Source organism: Manacus vitellinus, unplaced genomic scaffold (genome assembly GCF_001715985.3).
Source record: "Manacus vitellinus isolate BGI_N305 unplaced genomic scaffold, ASM171598v3 scaffold_12_pilon, whole genome shotgun sequence".
Classification (NCBI taxonomy): Eukaryota; Metazoa; Chordata; class Aves; order Passeriformes; family Pipridae; genus Manacus; species Manacus vitellinus.
In genome coordinates this window covers 17,837,771-17,856,733 of record NW_021938949.1, presented here as the reverse complement: position 1 = coordinate 17,856,733, position 18,963 = coordinate 17,837,771, and the positions used below count along the sequence as shown (strand labels likewise).

The 18,963-nt window shown below is 45.6% G+C and overlaps 1 protein-coding gene across 2 annotated transcripts in view; it reads right to left on the bottom strand.

The window, feature by feature from the left end:
* Positions 1–18,963, bottom strand: part of XPO6 (exportin 6) — a 54,429-nt gene that overhangs the window by 19,768 nt on the left and 15,698 nt on the right. For both annotated transcript variants that reach the window (XM_008929706.3, XM_018067533.2), the window contains exons 3-9: positions 17,776–17,888; positions 14,935–15,132; positions 12,224–12,383; positions 11,762–11,839; positions 5,760–6,213; positions 2,537–2,663; positions 1,403–1,512 (exon numbers count right to left, since the gene is read on the bottom strand). In XM_008929706.3, the coding sequence (XP_008927954.2) occupies positions 1,403–1,512; positions 2,537–2,663; positions 5,760–6,213; positions 11,762–11,839; positions 12,224–12,383; positions 14,935–15,132; positions 17,776–17,888 (1,240 nt within the window). The remainder of the gene's footprint in view (positions 1–1,402; positions 1,513–2,536; positions 2,664–5,759; positions 6,214–11,761; positions 11,840–12,223; positions 12,384–14,934; positions 15,133–17,775; positions 17,889–18,963) is intronic.

Genomic DNA, 18,963 nt, shown 5'->3' with positions numbered 1-18,963 from the left:
GGCACAGGCCATGGTGCTTTTAAACCTCAAAAACCTGAACAAGACAGCAGATTTTTAAAGTGACAGCTAAGAGACTTTAATCAAAAGAGAGGCCCCCATTCCAGGATCAGCATCTACAAGGAAGAGGTGTCAGCCACTGTTGTAATTAATACACACAACAGGCACTGGGGGTAGCAAGTGGAACTTTCAGCTCCCAAACACATCTATATTTCACAGGAACACATCCTCTATTTAAACAGGAATTTAAAAATCCTAATTAAATAAAATAAATTCTAATTAATTAATTAGTTGTATGAGCTGTGTGAACACTCTACTCAGTAACTCACTGAACACTCTGTAGGCGACTTACTCTGTGGTCTCTTTCTCTAATGTGTGCTAAAATGTGCTTTAAAATTTGCTAAAATGTGTTCCAGTTCTATTTTAGACTACAAAGGTTCCTTCCTCTGGCTGCAAGGTTCACACACAGCACACATAAGTGACAGTTTCTCTACCCAAACTTGCTTGGTTTCAATTCTTTTGAATGAGTGAGAAGCACTGAGGTTTACACTTATTATACTTCACCATTTTAGAAACAGAAAGGACTCAACCACAATAGTCTATTCCTCACAGCCCTTGCATGGTGATCATGAAGTCTCTTTGCTGCTGGATTTTTTTGGGAAGCAAAAGGGATCCAGAGGAGAGGCTTGGGCACTTCCTACCGTTTCTCACTCTCCACAATTCTTTTATCACAGAATCACAAAATGGTTTGAATTGGAAGGGACATTAAAGATCATCTTGTTCCATGCCCCTGCCATGGGCAGGGACACCTTCCACCAGGAGTTTATATCTCCTAATCCCAATTCTTCAGGCACTGCCTCCTCTATCCAAACCTCTCCTTTGTTTTGTTCTAAACTTTGATGATTACAGCCAGAATTTTGAATGTATTTATGCAGTTTATTCCCATTAGCTGCCCACATGTCTGGAGTTCAGTGTTTCCTTTCTTGGGATGAACTACTGAGAAAATATTCAGCCAACCCATCCCTGGAATGGCTTCATTTCTCTTCTTCCATTTGGATTTGGGCTTCTGAAACATAATTTCCAGAACATAGGACATGTGCCAGCTTGGCCACAGAGCTGACTGAACATTTCCTGTCACTAATTTTTGACAAATATCACAGCTATTTGAAATCCTTCCCTGTGAGGGTGGGGAGGCCCTGGCACAGGTTGCCCAGAGAAGCTGTGGCTGGCCCCTCTCTGGAAGTGTCCAAGGCCAGGCTGGACAGGGCTTGGAGCAACCTGGGCTAGTGGAAGGTGTCCCTGCCCATGGCAGGGTGATGGAATGGGATGAGCTTTAAGGTCCCTTCCAAGCCAAACCATTCCATGATTCCATGCTGTCACATCCCAGCAGCTTCTGAGCTCTCACCTGTTGAGCACTGCTTCTTTGTCTGCCAGGCGACTTTTAATTTTGCTTGTCAAGTAGTCCAAGAAGAGTGTCCAGATGTCCAAGCAAGAAAAGTAACCTTCATGTGTAGGCTGAAAGACACCACAATTCACAGTGAATATCATGAGGATTGATTTCATACAATGAAAATAGGAGTTAACATGTACTTCAATCCATGAGAAGATCTTCTTGCTTTATTGACACATTTCTAGGATGTCACTGGAGAGATTTAGAGCTGTCCAAAGATAACTAAGAGCTTTTGACAAGGGCAGGAACCCAGGAATTACAAGGCTGGGCTCAGAATTAACCCATTTCAGCGCCTAAAGGGGCTCCAGGAGAGCTGGAGAGGGACTTTGGACAAGGATGGACAGACAGGACAAGGGGGAATGGCTTCCCTCTGCCAGAGGGCAGGGTTAGGCGGGATACTGGGAAGAAATTCTTGGCTGTGAGGGTGGTGAGCCCCTGGCACAGGTTGCCCAGAGAAGCTGTGGCTGCCCCATCCCTGGAAGAGTCCAAGGCCACACTGGATGGGGCTTAAAGCAACTTGGGATAGTGTAAGGTGTCCCTGCCCATGGGAGAGCAATGGGATGGGTTGAACTTTAAGGTCCCTTTTAACCCAACCATTCCATGATTCTGTGATTTTATGAAGCTGTTTCCTTGTCATTATTCTTGTGTGGGGATATATGGGGCTGAGCTGCACTGTGACAGCTCCTACAGCAAGGTAACATGGACCAAAAGCAAAAGGGTTTGTTTTTTTATTTAATATTAGAAGTTACAAGAAAGTCACAGATTCAGGACAAAGAACAGCATCCCCAAACACAAAACAAGAAAGTTAGAGAGACTTTTCCAGACAGCATTGTCCATTCCAAGGACTAGAAAAAAATTAAAGCAGAAGCAAAGTTAAACATCAGACAAGTTGTTCTTGCAGGGTAACTACATGTGACCTCTGTTTCCAGCTAAATCCAAGAGCACATGAAGCCATTTCCAAGTCCCCAGCACCACGGGGGAAGTGCCAGTAAGACAAAGTAATAACTGCTTTTAACTGGGGCAAACAAGCTGGTCCTGCTGAGCAGGACAATAGAACAGGCTGGGAAAAATGATAGTGTAGGGCTGTACCTGATGGAAGGTGTATTTGAACAGCAGTGCCAGGAATTCAACCACTGGGAACTGAGAGTAGGATTCGATCCTCCGTAGGTGGACGCTCACAAAAAGACGGAGGAAATCTGTGAACTTCTCAATGTAGCTACAAAGGAAAGAGAAAACTGAGAAAACGGGGAGGATGCCACAAGGAAAAGCAATTTCACTGAAACAGCAATAAAAGTCACTCAAAATCCTTGCACTAAGAAGAAACTTACAATTAACAGCCAGCAAAACAATTGAAATATAAAGCCCTACGACAATTACCTACAGGATGGGCAACCCTTCATTGCTTTAACACCTGAAACAGCAGAAAAGACAGTCCTGTCAAAAGCAACTTTAGTATTCACATAAATATCATTGAGTTCAACCAGGCCTGCAAATAAGCACAATCTCCCCACCCTAGAGAAGTAATTTAATAGCAAAGGTGGTCTTGCTGATGAATGTAGGATAAGTGAGATGAACTGTACTGCTGAGGAATCCAGCAGGAAGTTAATGCAGGAATTAGCAATACAAGTGTTACATTTACACAAGGTGTGGGAGAGTTGGGAGCTGGAAAGGACAATTCCTTCTGCAGTGCAGCTATCCAAGACTTCCTGAGCTGAGCCCAGGCTTGTGACTGAACTGGGCTGTAGAGAAATCTTCCTCAGAAGCACGGAATTAGTCAATGGATGGACAGAGTGCACGTCCCAAAAGAAACCTGCCACCCAAACTCCAGGGAGTGCAGCAAGAGCACGACCTCAGTGAAGGCACAGAAGGTTCTAGAGGGAAAAAGGGCAAAGCCCACAATGGGGCGAGCTTTTACTGGGGAGTAAGAACACACCCTGCACAACATGAGCTTTATCAAGGTTAAAAATCATCTTCAAATCCATCCATACAGAAAAAGTTTAATACTCCATTGCAGCATCACACACGCACAGTGAGATCTCCAGCAGTCCAGTGGTAAGCCCATCCTTCCCACTGCAAAAGTATTTCAGGCTTTTCTTTTAAACAAAAGTTGGGCTTAGCACAGTTTCAGACATGCATAAACAGCCTGGTTTTACTATACTGCCTTGCTCTTCCCTTCTGCAAACTCCTTGGGGTTTTTTTTTGGGGGGGGGAATCCCCTCTCTTTCTAACAAAAACTCCCTCAAGAGACAGAGGCATTTCCAGCTAACCCAGAGCTGCAGCACTGAGGGTTGTTCTAAGCCTACAAAACCACACACCACTTTGAATATGCAAAAAAGATTCAGTTCCTTTTTTATGTGGCTCTGTCTACTTGACAAGAAATCACTGAACACACCTGATCACAGATCAAACACTTCAAAAGCAAAGTCAGTAAAAAGAAATAGAGTCCAGACTCAAACACATCCTTCATACTTTTAATTTTTATTTTCTAAACAAGCTGTGACCTAAGACCAGTGAAATTCTTCCTTGCCCTGAGCTCTGCCAGCCCTAAAGCCCCTTCTCCAACCACTGAGCCATTGCTTGGATCCTTAGTAGCCAATTCCCATATTTTGGGATCTTCAAAGCCAAACACAAACAAAGAAAAGGCAGTGTAAACTCACTCTTTTCTGGGCTAGTCTGGCAGTTCCAAAGTGCTCAGACCACACTGATCCTTAAACAGAACAAAAATAACCAGCACCATGAGAGGCAGGGAAGGAAGGGACCCAGGGCCTGCAGGTTCTGAGGACACCCATCTACTGAAGGTGGTTTCTTCAGTGCCAATTTTGTTTAGGATTTTGTTAGTCCAAGCTAAAGTGACACTTTCAGGCAGTAAGTTTAGTTTTGGACATTAAAAAAGACAAGGAGAAAAAAAAGCTCCACTCCTCCAGAAGCCAGCTAGGTTATTCCAGCTTCCAGAACATCTTAGTTCCATCCCTATTTCAGACTTTGGCAATGAATAAACAATTCCTGACACCACCAATCCCTGGGGATAACATGTCTAAGGAGCAGAACGTAACGATACGGCAACACCATTCCTGCCAGGGCCAACCCAGCCAAAGAACTTCCACTGAAACTGGCCCCAAAGGCTGCTTGAGACTTTCCACAGAAGAAAGAACACAGTTAAATATGAGATTGGGGGTTTCCAGGAAAGCTTTTCTGAAGTCCAGATGGGAACTCCTGGATTCTGTGCATATATCTTGTACACAAAAGGTGGCACATTCCTACCCATGTCATTTCTAGGAAGTGAGTGACACTGAAGTCAGAGCAAGTTACCACAAAAATGAGCAAGCAGAATTCCCTCTTAATCCAGATTCGCCATCTCAAAGTTATTTGTGTGTCTGAAGACATGGAAAACGATTTTTACAGAAGAAACACCCAAGTCCTCTCTGCATATGGACCCACAGCTTTGTCTAAATGTTTGTTTTTCCTTGTGTGGAAATTTATTTCCACCACCACATACCCACAGTAAGACACTCAGCACATTCACACAGTTGCAACCTCTTTGCCAATGTCAGCACCAGCACCAAATCACCACCTCTTCCACCACCCTGCCAACACAAGGGTTCAGCCACTCAGCACAACAGCGAGACAAATCTCACCCTCTCTCCTACGAGCAGGAATACTGGATATAAAAGAGTGGAGCTGTTTCAGGGAACAAAAGATGGCAGTAACTCTCTGGAAAATGAGAATATGCAGCCTTTCAAAGTGCTGCTGCTTCCCTGCTGCCTTCAGCCAAGCATGAGGACAAACTCAGTGGTGGAGCCACCGAACAGAGCTCCCCAAGCTGTATTTTGGTTTAAAAGAAGTAAAAATAAAAAAGAATCAAATATGGCCATGGCTCAATGAAGGACAGGAAACTACTACTGTTTTCTTTCAAGTCATGACTGGCAGAATATATCCCCACTTTGTGTTTGAGTTGGGCAGAGAAGGAGGGCAGACACCGACCAGGAGAGGGGACACTGCAGTGCCTTCACCTCTCTGAGCCTCTTCTGTGATGTTACAAAAGGTGCAGCTCTTGTGCCACCTCAGACCTGCAGTCAAACAGCATCAAACAGGGGGCAGGGGAGGAAGAGGACAGGAAAAAACACAAACCTGTGCCACCATGGTCCCTCAGCAAAGTCAGCCCCTCACCAAACCTTACCTGTGGGCACCTACCTCTCTGCCTGGCTCCCCTAGCACAGCACTCTGAAAAAAAGGCCATTAGACACACAAAATAATCCAGACAGTCCTTTAGAAAGCATGAGGCCCTGGCACTGGGCTGCTTGGCTGCTCTCACCTCTCATCCAGCTCCTCCAGCCGGCTCTTCACCGTGTGCGCGTTGTTCTCCTTGGTGATCTTCTGCAGGAGGTAGAAAGTCTGCTGGAACATCCGCAGCAAATACTCCTCGAACTCCATAGGCACACAGTTCTTGGACATGAGTTCGTTGATGCAGGACATGGCCAGGACCCCGAGCCGGCCCCGCTCCTGCCCCAGCACCGAGTTCTGGCTGCTGCCGTTGACCGAAGGCATCTTCCGCGCGCGGGTGTCGCAGCCGAACCGGGCAAAGTGGAAAATGGTGGTGAGGAGGGAGGGGGTGATGCTCGTGGACAGAGGGATCCAGCTGAAGAGGTGTGCCAGGCACTCCAGAGCCAGGGAACAGATATATTCACTGTCTGTATCGAGGATGGGGATTGGCTGGTTCAAGAGTTTGGCTGCACTGGGACTCTGCAACAGGCTACTCAACAGGTCACCTGGGGGAGAAACACATGGAAATCAGGGCATGGACACTCATACTGCCTGTCCCAGCTGTCACAACCAACCAGGGAATAATAAACTCTGACCAGTTTGCTGGGTTAGAAAGCCACCATTACTTTATTCAGTGCTGGGAGCAGGGGCACAGCTCCACAAAACGTGCATGGTCAGCAACCAAGCACACCAGATTATAGTCAAGAAACGTGTACATATTTCACTTCTCTTACATATTCATCCTATTCCTGAATACATGCACATATGCTAATTATCTCTGTGGACTTACTTAGATATAAGCAAGGGTCTTTTGAGGGTCTTTGGTGGTCATTTAGGAACATCCCATTTGCCAGATTTCCCTTTTATGGTTACAGATCTCCTAATGAAGATCCTTGAGACTATCTCAAGTATGAGGTCAGGTCAGGATGTACTCCTCTTATCATTCTTTGCCCTGACACACAATCCTTGTTCTCAAAACTAAGGCATCTGCTAGTACATATTAATCACTGATTTAGGGATCAAACAGTATTTTGCTAAAGTTAAAAGAATTTTCCAACATCTCCCCCCCCTGCTGCATAGACTACTTTTTAAAGAAACATAACTTGTTTGGGAACACAGCTGGAAAGCAAAACCCACCAGAGTGTCTGGTTGCCCTGTGCAAGGCCAGGAGCTGGACTTTGATGATCCTTGTGGATCCCTTCCAACTCAGAACACTGCACGAGTCAGCAAGTCACAAAGACTTGGTCTGAGATGAACTGGTGATTTCTGTATTCAGGAATTAGCTTCACACAACCCTTCTGCCCTCACTGGGAAGGACACTCACACAGTATTTTGGAAAACAGCAAAGGCATGGGGTGGATCTTAAAAACCTATTATAAAATTCTCCCCCCTCACAAGGCTGAGCATCCCTGGTATAAGCTTGGCACAAGTTCTCTGGCACATCCACGTTACACTGAACGTTGGCAGAGAGGCTTCTGCTTCCCTGTGACACTTGTGGGTGATGTAAAGGCAGATATTCTGGTGTCAGACCAAAAAGCTCCCTCAGTGCAGCACCTTCTCCCAGTGACCAAAACCCCCAGCAGGCACAGATCACACTCCCCAGCCTCCAACCACCCCGTGACAAAGGCTTCCCAAGGAAGAGAAAATTCGGAAAAATTCGACACAGCCTCAGGATTTATCCTCCATGACTTTCTCCACTCTCCAACTGAAGCCACAGAAGTTGAATATTTGCAATATCCTGTGACAGTTCCACAGCTTCACTACAAAGCTGGTTTGTTTGGGGTATGTCAGTGCTAGTTTCATTTTCTACCTCCTGCACCCAAACAGGGAACAGAAATAACCTCTGTACTCATCTTCTACATGTCACTCTCTAGGTTCCTACTACACTTCCTCACTCTCAGTTCAACAGAACGGAGGTTCTACTTCTGCTGTTACTTACAGGGAAGCCACTCAAACCCCTCAATCATCTTCACCACCCTTCTACAAAGCTTTCATTGCCACTCTGCACCTACTGATACAGGAAGAGCAGAACTGCAGCCACTACTCGAGGTGCAGCCTTAATTCCACAGAGAACCACAGCAGGTACCTATTTTTGACTGCTACTGATCCAAATTTTCTGTAGAATGATCTGGTGTGACGCTCAGAAGTTAAACCTGCCTGCTCCAGGGTGAGCTCCCCCCTCACAGCAAGAGGGCACCATTTCCACTCACCTTTCATCTCCCTCCTCTAACCAACCCATCAGCAACCCAGACACTCCCTTAACCCCGATGGCCTTTGCTTTCTCAAAAGCTTTTAATGAGAATCCTTGTTGAAAATTCTATGGAATCCAAGGGCCACCACCAGCCAGGCTGCTCTTCCCACAGATGCTGCCCATCATCTCCAAGCTTCCACCTGCTGGAAACTCACAACTCAGGTTGTTCAACACAGTTCTCTTTCTTGAGTACAAATCTGGCATTTCCTACACTACAGAATTTGAAGTTCTCAGAAAATCTGAGTGATTCTTTCATGAAAGTGAAATGACCCAACAAAGAGCAGTACAAAAATAACAGGTATGATTTACTGAGCTGTTTCCAAAGTACCCAAGGGCCTGAGTGATGAACAGACTCCTCCCAATCTCCATTTCTCATCAAGATTGATGTTGCACATCAATAAATTCATAACTCCCTGCCATACCTTACCTTTGCTTCTTTCTCCAGAAACCAAAGGCATCACGTGGTTTTGGCTGAATGAGACAACCCTGCACTTTAATCTTTTCCCTGAAGCAGCCCCATGGTGACACTCACACCTCTGCAGATGCTGTAGGGCAGGAGCTGCTCACACTGTGCTTTTACAGACCTCATGGAGTTCAACAAGGCCAAGCACGGGTGCTGCACCAGGGTCAGGGCAATGCCAGGCACAAATCCAGGCTGGGGGGGAAGAATGGATGGAGAGCAGCCCTGGGAGAAGGATCTGGGGGTGCTGGTGGGTGAGGGGCTGGACATGTCCTGGCTGTGTGTGCTGGGACCCAGAAACCCCCCATGTCCTGGGCTGATCCCACAGTGTGGGCAGCAGGGGAGGGGGGGATTCTGCCCCTCTGCCCCCTCAGGTGAGACCCCCCTGCAGAGCTGCCTCCAGATATGGGGGAACCAACAGCACAAGGACGTGGAGCTGTTGGAGAGAGTCCAGAGGAGGCCACAGAGATCCTCCAAGGGCTGGAGCCCCTCTGCTCTGGAGCCAGGCTGGGACAGCTGGGGGGGTTCACCTGGAGAAGAGAAGGCTCCAGGGAGACCCGAGAGCCCCTTCCAGGGCCTAAAGGGGCTCCAGGAGAGCTGGAGAGGGACTGGGGACAAGGGATGGAGTGACAGGACAAGGGGGAATGGCTTCCCACTGCCAGAGGGCAGGGTTAGATGGGATTTTGGGGAGAAATTGTAGGCTCTGAGGGTGGTGAGGGCACAGGTTGCCCAGAGAAGCTGTGGCTGCCCCATCCCTGGAAGTGTCCAAGGCCAGGTTGGATGGGGTTTGGAGCAACCTGGGATAATGGAAGGTGTCCCTGCCTGTTGCACAGGGTGGAACAAGACGAGGTCCCTTTAAGGTCCCTTTTAACCCAAACCAGTCTGGGATTCTGTGATTGTTTTAAATGTCAAGCAAACTCCAAATAAATCAATGAGAATTAAAGATTCTCACCTTTTAATCCATTAACACCAGAAAAAAATTCAGTCCTTGTAACTCCCAGTTTTGCACCCAGTTAAATTACTGAAGCTCTGACTTTAAGGGATTTTAAGTGTCTTTGCAAAAAGGTGACAAATTTACAGGATCAGCTGCACTCATGCTCAAGGAGAAAACTGTCAGGGCCTGGCTCTGCAGCACCAAACATTTCTGTTACTCATCTGTTTGCCATACGTCAGTGAATTCGCCTAAGGCAGGGATTCATCACAAAATGTGCTATAAATCATGCAAAGACAACATTTGGAAGCTAAGATCATTGCTGAGTAAATGCTATACTGAAGCAATAACTCAAATGTTTTCCAACGTGGGACATTATCAGAGTTCCTTTGCTTAAGTGATGTGAGAAATGAGTCTGTCTTCAAGCACTATTTAAACCCTGTGCAAGACTTGCAAGGGACCATTTCACTGTGTGCAAAAAAAGCAAGGAAAGGTTTTCCAAGAGATTTGGAAAGAGATTTGGGCTCTGATGGAAGACATTAAACATTTATAAGGACTCTGGAGCTTATTTTGCCTCTTGGAACAGCTCTAATTTCACCTGAATGTATAGAGAAAAGGGTGGTGCCCTCACCTAAGCAATGAAAAAGTTGGAGAGTCACCAGTAAACAGGAGGATTGTGCTGCATGAATGAAGTCCTTCAGGGAACACAGAAAGTGGGCAAGCAGTGGATGAGAGGGAAGCAATTGGTGCTCCTTTTGGAAGTAGTGGAATCATCATCCCTGGAAGTGTTCAAAAGCCATGTGGATGTGGCACTTGGGGACGTGGTCTGTGGTGGCCTTGCTGAGTTAAAAACTGGACTCAGTCTTAGGGGTCTTTTCCAATTTTAATGATTCCATGAGTCTGTGACTTTAAGAACTTGAAGCACCAACAGTTTTAACATGGAGAAAGTGCTTAAGACACAGCACAGAAAAATAAAACAGAGAGTTTCAAACAAACAGGTTTGCACAGGCAGGACCCAGTGAAACGAAACCTGAACCTCTAAAGGAACTGTCAGTGTGGTCCTGATTCTGAGCAATTATCTTGAAAACACTCTGAGTAAAAAGTTTGTTTGTTTTCCCTGAGAGGGGAGAAAGGAAAGGCCCAGGACAGAAATGCAGCCTAGTTTCAGTTTGAGAAATACGATCCCAAGTCACGAGGTGAACACACAGGTGGATAAAAGCTGCCTCAGCACAAGCCCCAAGGGACTGAGGGACATCTCAAACAGGCTTCAACGACAACCAGCCCAGACTTTGTTCCACTAATGTCCTCTCCCAGCACCACTTTCACTACTGCCAAGTGATACTAGAAGCTTTGATCTATTCTGTTAATATTTCTTGTTCAAACTCTTCCTACCTACAGCAAAATCCACTCCCCTCCCAACCCAGAGAAATATTTATTCCCCTTACAGTTTATGTTTTGTATATAAATATAAAAGTGACTTAAGCTCTTCTACAGGAAAGAAGCACTTGAAATTTTGCTCAAACTTCAATGTGAACGTTTTAATACCAACCAAAACATTCACAACAACTGTCTAAATCTGACTGGTGCAATCTGGCCACAGGGAAGTGTGAACTCCTAATTCACCATTTAAGGTCTCAAACATAAGTGAAATGTGTGCCAAGTGCAAGGATGCAAACATATGTTCTCCACTTTGAATGTAACTAAGAAATAGGTATGTAAATGAGTTTAGATCAGATAAACACCCACACAAAAGCCTAACAGGAATAGGTAGAAAACAAACTTGCACAATGACGTGCTCTCTCCAACTCCCTGACTGGAGGGTACAGCAGGTGGGGGTCAGGCTCTGCTGCCAGGGAACAAGGGACAGGAGGAGAGGAAATGGCCTCAAGTTGGGCCAGGGGAGGTTTAGATGGATATTGGGAAAATGTCTTTCCTGAAAGGGTGGTCAGGCACAGGTTGCCCAGGGCTGTGGTGGAGTCCCCATCCCTGGAGGGATTTAAAAGCCATGTGGATGTGGCACTTGGGTACACATGCTACTCAGTGTCAGTCCTCAGGAATGGCTGGACTTGATGATTTGAGAGGGCTTTTCCAACCTTAATGATTTCACAATTCCAACTCGCTGGCACTAGAGCATTTTGCACTGACACTCCACAAAGCTTTCTGCCCTCTGAGGACAACAAGCAGCTCTCTGTGTCCTGTTCACTGAGGTGACATTTGCAGTGGGGCATCTCCTGCAGTGGAAACTGCTTCTTCCTCTAAGGGGTTTTTCTTTCCAATCAGGAATTTTGTGGCCTATGAAAAGCTCTAGGAAAGGGTTATTACAAGACGTTAGACAGTAAAGGAAGGAATCTGTGTGTGATATTGCAGGTTTAAGTACATGGAAGTACCACCCTGTAGCTCAGTTTTCCTTACCGCTTTCTCCTGAAGTCGGGGATGGTGGCGGAGTGGCAGCAGTGGCACTGTGCTTGTCCCAGATGCTCTCCAAAATACCTGGCCAAAGAGAGATTTTTCAGAACAGGCTGCTAAAGACAAACTGACCTAACAACCATGGCACAGAGCGCAAGAGAACTTCAGAGAAGTTCAGAGAACCACAGTAGAACACTCCTTTAGCGCTGTGAGAAGGAACATCATGTGTAAAAATTTCTTTGGGCTCACTAAGAGAAGACAACCTCCATCCCTCTTCCCAGACAGGACATATGGAGCTCTGCACTTGCTCTGCTACACGAGCTGGCTCATATTAAGCTGCCCCAAATGCCTCAGGGTAGAGCTGAGTGTTCAAACTGCAGGAGCAGCCCACGTATTGCTTTGCTGCACCCCGAAAGCGTGGGCTCAGCAGCACTCTTGGGATGGTGAGGGTGGTGCAGGAACTCGTACCTGTGAGGAGCCCCAGCACCGTCTGCACCTGGTCCAGGAGCAGCTTGCGCAGCTCCTCCTTGCGGGCCACGCTCAGGTCCTCCCGCGGGCACGCCAGCTCCTCCGACGTCGTCTTCAGCATGATCAGCCCCAGGGGAGTGGTCACAGGAGACTGGATTAACTGAGGGACACACAGTGCAACAGTGATGACAGCACCCAGCTGGCACACAGCACTGCTGACACACAGCACAGTGAACAAGTGCTTCGACACTGGGGAGTCTCAGCCCCTGCAGTTTGCAGAGCTGCATGTCGAGGGGAGAGAACTGCAAGCAGTCCATTTCCCCAGACAGTAATCTGTGATGTTGCAACAGTTCAAGCCCCGTGGGAATCCTTGGGGTTTCAAGAGAGCTTTCATAATGCCATTGCACACATTCTGTGTTTACCAGTAAGTTTGTTCCTTCTGCTGACATCATCACTCCTCAGAGTCACCTCAGCACCAGCAGTGTCACCACACAACAGGGCTGTCACTGCAGCTCAGGAGCCTGCACCATCAGCTTCCCACTAAAAATACCAGCCCCACACACACCAAAAGCTGCAGCCAGGATCAGATGCCACCAGAACACAGCAGGAGGACCCGACCTCTCCTTGCACCTGAATTGCATCTCAAACTGAGAATTGTGTTTACTCTGCAAAGAGTAACTTCCACCACATGCTGGAATAGGACTGGGAAAAAAGATGACTTTTGCCTTCATTAGCCACTGATGAAAGACTCATTCAAATGGGACAAAGTTTTATTTCCAGCTGAAGGACAGCTCTGCTCTCTACTGCTAACCTGAAACATCCAAAGTGATTTATGCACCGCTCCCTCTGGGAGAAAAAACTCCAAAGCCAACCACAGTTACTGAAACTAATCCTTAAAGTCATCATTCTGTAATACAGGCTGACTCTGGTCCTAATCTCCCTGACCCACCAAAGCAGAGCCAGGCTGAGTTAACACTGCTAAGAAGACACAGTTTGGTGAAATATCTGGGGAGAAAAGAGCTCATCTAAAAGTTCCTCATCCAGAGGTACACGAGCTTGGCTTTTGGAAAGGAAGGCCCATGGCACAGGAGCTGCCAGGTGAAGAACCAAACGAAACACACCACTTGTTGGTCAGTTCTGACTAGGCTGAACATCATCTCTCTGAATAATTTCTGACAAATCCCAGAAGTTTGAGCAATACTAGGCCCTGACACTGTTTAAAACAAATTTTAAACCCCTAAGGAAGCAGCACTTTCTCTGTAGAATGACTGGATTTGCATAATGACAACAGAATAGTCCAATTTATTTTTCTTCTCCACCCCTGCAATGGTTCAGTAAAAGGTATGGAGACTATTCAGAGTACTGAGATACAATTTAATGCTAAATAATCAAACAGTTGCTTCAAATGATCTCAGAAAAAAGTCTTGAGATAGGACTCATCTGCAATTCTAAAAGCAAGTCATGCTGCTCCTGTGCTCCTCTTCATTGTTTTCAGGCCTTGGAATTCACTATTAGTGCTTTTCTTCCACTTCCTCTGAACATTTTTGGAATGTGTCTGCTACATAAATTAATTTATGGGAACATTTCCCTCCATAGCTGAGTTCACAAGGAGAGGCTTAGGGATAAATAGACTCCTAAAGTGAGCTCTGCAATCCCTTAAGATAACCCTCAGAGTGCTAGAAAGGCCAGTGGAACTCAGGAAGCAATTCAGTTCAGATCCGGGTGAAAGGACAGCCAAAACAAGTATGGACGGTCATCTCAAAATATTTAGTGTCAAACTGACAATTCAGGCAAAAATTGCAGCATGTTACACCACAGGAAGCTGTCTGAGAAGTGATTACACCAGTTACTAACAAGTTCTGCAGACAAGTCAGTATTTTTTTTTAACTTTGCAATTAACACTAAAGCCATTTCCCTTAACAAATAAACTCCTGACACTCAAGGACCTGGATTTAGATCACTGTCTCGTGGCTTGGCTGTGGGCTTTGCTGCATTCAAATCATGTCATTATGTCAGCAGAAAAAAAACGTGCAGCACTTCAGTTTACACTCAGTCTTTTTAAGCTCATTAGGAACAACTTTAAGGAACCTGGAGACAAAATACTCAAATCCAAAGAGGTTTACACCAGCCTGGTCAAGCTCCATCAGCAGTGAGCTCTTAACATGGCTCAGGATTCCCTGGGAAGATGCTGAATTACAACCAAAATTCCAATTAATGGCACTGTCTCAGTCAGGATCCTCTGATTTATATTTGAATCTTCCTGCAAGAACCTTCTTAAACACCCCACCAACATTCCATTAGTGACTTTACACAGTGAGGTACCTGAGATTTTAGGGTATCTTTGGCTATTGGGTGAGAAATCTCCAACAGCCACGTTGAGAAGCTTCATCTTTGAAAATCACCCAGTGATACATCCATAGTTTTACTGACTTGTTTCTTTAAAGAATGACCCACAACTTCTTTATTTTCAAGAACTACCTCATAATATTTGAAATTCAAAGTTTATACTTGTTTCACTCACATAACTAGAAAGACACATAACCTGTAGGAATTTAAACGTTACCCCAAAATTGAAAAGGAAAAGGAATTTAAAAAGCAAGTTTGGTTTTCATGTAGTTACTTCATCTTCATCAAGGCAAGCCACTACTCGAGGAAACAAAATGATGTTTCCAGAGGGAAAAATTGGTTTGGTTCATGGATGGACATCCTACCTGCAAGATGTTGGTGAAGAAGTCGTGGTAGAACATGGGCCAGTCCTGGCGGCCGATGTCCACGATGACTTTGCAGAGCTTGTTCCTGATGAAGTAAGGCAGAGTTTTGTGGTGAGCCAGCAGGAGCTTGGGCAGGCAGCTGCGGATCTCCATTTTGTCTTGAGATGGGACCCCGAGCCACATCTTATTGATCAGGTTCTGGAAAAGAACAGACAGAGCTCCCAGATAAGCTCATCTTGGACGTGCTTTACTGAACTCAGTGAGAGAACGTGGACACACAGAATCAGGGAATCACAGAACAGCTTGGATGGGAAGGGACCTCAAAGTTCATCTTGTTCCACCCCCTGCCATGGGCAGGGACACCTTCCACTAGCCCAGGTTGCTCCAAACCCTGTCCAACCTGGCCTTGGACACTTCCAGGGATGGGGCAGCCACAGCTTCTCTGGGCAACCTGTGCCAGGGCCTCCCCACCCTCACAGGGAAGAATTCTTTCCCTCCTGGAGCCCCTTTAGGCCCTGGAAGGGGCTCTAAGGTCTCCCCAGAGCCTCCTCTTCTCCTGAGGCTGAACAACATCATGCAGGGACAGAACACTAGCATGTCACCATTTTAACTGGTTTTTGGTCAAGCAGAACTAACTGGCAGTCATAGAACTATTTCCACTATCTTTTAACCCTGGACATCCAGATTTTCCTCTTTAAAGGGGAAAGCACAGCCTCCTGTGAAGCAGGAAAAGAGCAAAGCAAGTTCAGTTTCAGATGGCTCTGATGCCACCTGGGTGTCCTGAAGGTGAGCTGGAAGGTCACTGCAGTGACTGCCTGGCAGTGACAAGGCACCACTGGAACAAAAAGCTTTTAGTTCACTTAAAGCCAGAAAAATTCCAAAGGAAGGCACAGTTGCAGATTGCTTCCCTGCCACGCTACGATCCCATTTAGGGGCTCTGGAGCATTAGGAGCTGAGCCTCTTGGAATAACCTACAGAGAAGGCTTTTACTGAGGCACATCCACAGTAGGATGTTCTGTACAAAGGCACCACTACACAGCAGAGAGGTACACAGGGTATTTATACATGAACTCCTCAATGAAGTTGGTTTTGGGGTTTTCTAGCAGAGAAGATCCAAAAGGATTGCTTAAGAACAACAATGACCCAAGCAACTGAGGGTTCCTCAATGCAAGCCCAGAAGGAGAGTTTCAGAAACCCCAATAAAACTGGATGTTGCCTTAGCTTTAATATCTGTCTTTCAATGATCACTGTGTTTTGTCCTACTCCTTTAACCTGACAGTGGCAGCTTTCTCCACCTACAAATGTTTTGGGGGAGATGTTTTCTTTTCCAAAAGCAGGAGGTGAAAATGGTTTATCTGGAAGGGGTCCAGGAGGAGTTTTATTCCAGATTCACTGGTAACTTTCTAAACAGTCTAGAAAATACAATATCCTCAAGAAGTTTTGGGAATGATCCTGGTGTTTCCACACACCCTCTGACTGACCCAGCACTCATGGACAGCTGGAGATGGATGAAGCTGCAGACTAGGACTGACCATGGCTCTGTCCTAGTGCTGTAGTGCAGCACTACAGCAGTTAACTCTGGAAATTCAAGCTCCTCCATGGAGAGATCCTAATCCCTCACCTGGGTTGTGGATTTCTGTCCCTCACTCTATACTTGGACAGTGGTTTCCTTATTCTGGGTACAATTAGGGTTTTTTTCAGTACTATTTCCTTTTCCCCTTCCAGGGAAGCAGAGGCTCAGTAAATAAAATTCAACTATGAGGTTGAAGGGATATCCACACAGGATGATCACAAGGATCATCCTTGTGCACTTGTTTTCCTCTTCATGAAAATCAGTTTAATTTTTGCAGGCTGCTGTGGGACACCCATCCCAGAGCAGGGAACAATTCCCTTGCCATTTTTCTCCCTCTGCCCTCTCTAGGGGAAGGCAAATCAGATTGATTTTGCAGATCGAGTCCAGACTCTCTATGCAATCCCTAATAAATAAAGTGAATATTTCAGTAAAGAAGTCAACAACAACACAGATAATCTGTCAAACCAACACAACTTCAAGAGCAGAGCTGTTTGTTTTACCTCAAAAGTGGCTCACTGCAAAGGCTACAAGCTCTGATTCAGAAGCTCAGCTCAGAGTGCCCACCCAGCAGGAACACAACAGAGGCCACAACTGGACCAGGGTGAGGTGTGACGTGGACCAAACCCCAGGATATCCTTGGGGAAAGTCACTTGAGAAATCAGTTGATACAACAGAGTTGTTCACAGAATACTTCTGTTTCTTCCAGTAGACACAGAGATCAATATCAAGGCTTCTAACCCTAATTTTGTTCTTTTATAAATAGGTAAAGGGTGGGATGTGGCCACCTAAGAGAGACCTCACCTCTACAACCAGCACAAGTTTGCAGGATGTAGTTCAAGACCATCAACCACAACAATGAAATGTCAGAAAGATAAAAGCATCTTTGTCTTCCCTCTCAGCATTAAAGTCTGCAGGAGCTTGCAGCAGGTAATCACACACATATTTCTGATCATAAAAAGGGTATAAAAACAATAACTCCCTTAAAAGCATCGTGCAGAAACTCAAGCAGCCTCTGAAACTGGAGGTAATTTTGTACTTAGAGATGCCAGGAAATGAATTCTTCAATTTGTGTACAAAGATTCATCTTCCCCTACTCTTAGCCTGCCATTAAGCAACCTCTCTAGCAGAGAGCAATAATAGCATTCTTTATCTCTGTACTTACCAGGGCTGCCATTCTAGACAAACATTTCCCCCCCCAAAAAATCGATTGCCAGATAAAACTGCACCAGGCAGAAGATGCACTGAGCAGGCAAGAGCTCAGAGCTCACCTCAAACACAGTCAGACTGTACATCATCACATAGTCATTCCTCGTGCTGGACAGGAAGTACAGGCAGAATCTCCAGGCTCCAATCTGCTGGGCAAAGTTATTTAAAAGCTCCTCTGCAAAAAAATAAAGTATTGTTTTAAAATGTACTTTAGTTTTAATTTTCACTTCAATGTAAAACATTACATTAAAATTCCTAAGCTGCAAACAAATCCCTAACAGTGTGTAGTGACAGCACAGTAACACACTGAGCATGGAAGAGACTCCATGTTCAGGGAATGGTTCAAACAGTCTGGAGGAGGAAAAAAATATAATAAAATCACACTCTAAAGTATTAAAAGCAATCTAATGAGAGACTTTAATGAAAACAAAATAGATGTGTTATTTTAGAAGCAGTTTTGACATAACTACCACAGTAGACTAAGAGCTGAATATTAAAACAAATCACACAAAAACTGTATTAGGAACATTACCATTTTATCTATAAAAGCCAAAAGTTGTGATTTCAGAGCACTGTGGAAGAGTAGGAACATGTTAGATCACACACAGTGTTCTAAAACCACCTTTTCTAAATGCAATTGCTTCAAGAGCAAGGTCAGTGTTTCAAGAACCTCTCTGAACACTCAGGTAAGGATTTGGTCATCTCACATCCAGTGACAATGTGCCAGAAAGAAAAGCCATAGGGGTTGTTTTACAGGCTAAGCAAATTTAAAGCTTAATCAATTTGCTTCTTTCCTGCAATTTAAGCAGGAAAATGAGGGATACACCTTTTCCACAGCAGATCTCCACCACGGGAAAAAACACAACAAAACAAAATCCTTGCCTAGTTGTTTATTTTTTACAGGATTTCTGGGAGAACGATTTCTGGGACAAGGATTCATGCTGATCATACTTTTGGCAGTAAAGACAGCAGAAACAAAACAATCCCAGAATGGTCTGGGTTGGAAGGGACCTTAAAGATCATCTTGTTCCACCCCTTGCCATGGGCAGAGACACCTTCCATTAGCCCAGGTTGCTCCAAGTCCTGTCCAGCCTGGCCTTGGACACTTCCAGGGATCCAGGGGTCAGCCACAGCTTCTCTGGGCAACCTGTGCCAGGGCCTCACCACCCTCACAGCCAAAAATTCCTTCCCAATATCCCATCTAACCCTGCCCTCTGGCAGTGGGAAGCCATTCCCCTTGTCCTGTCCCT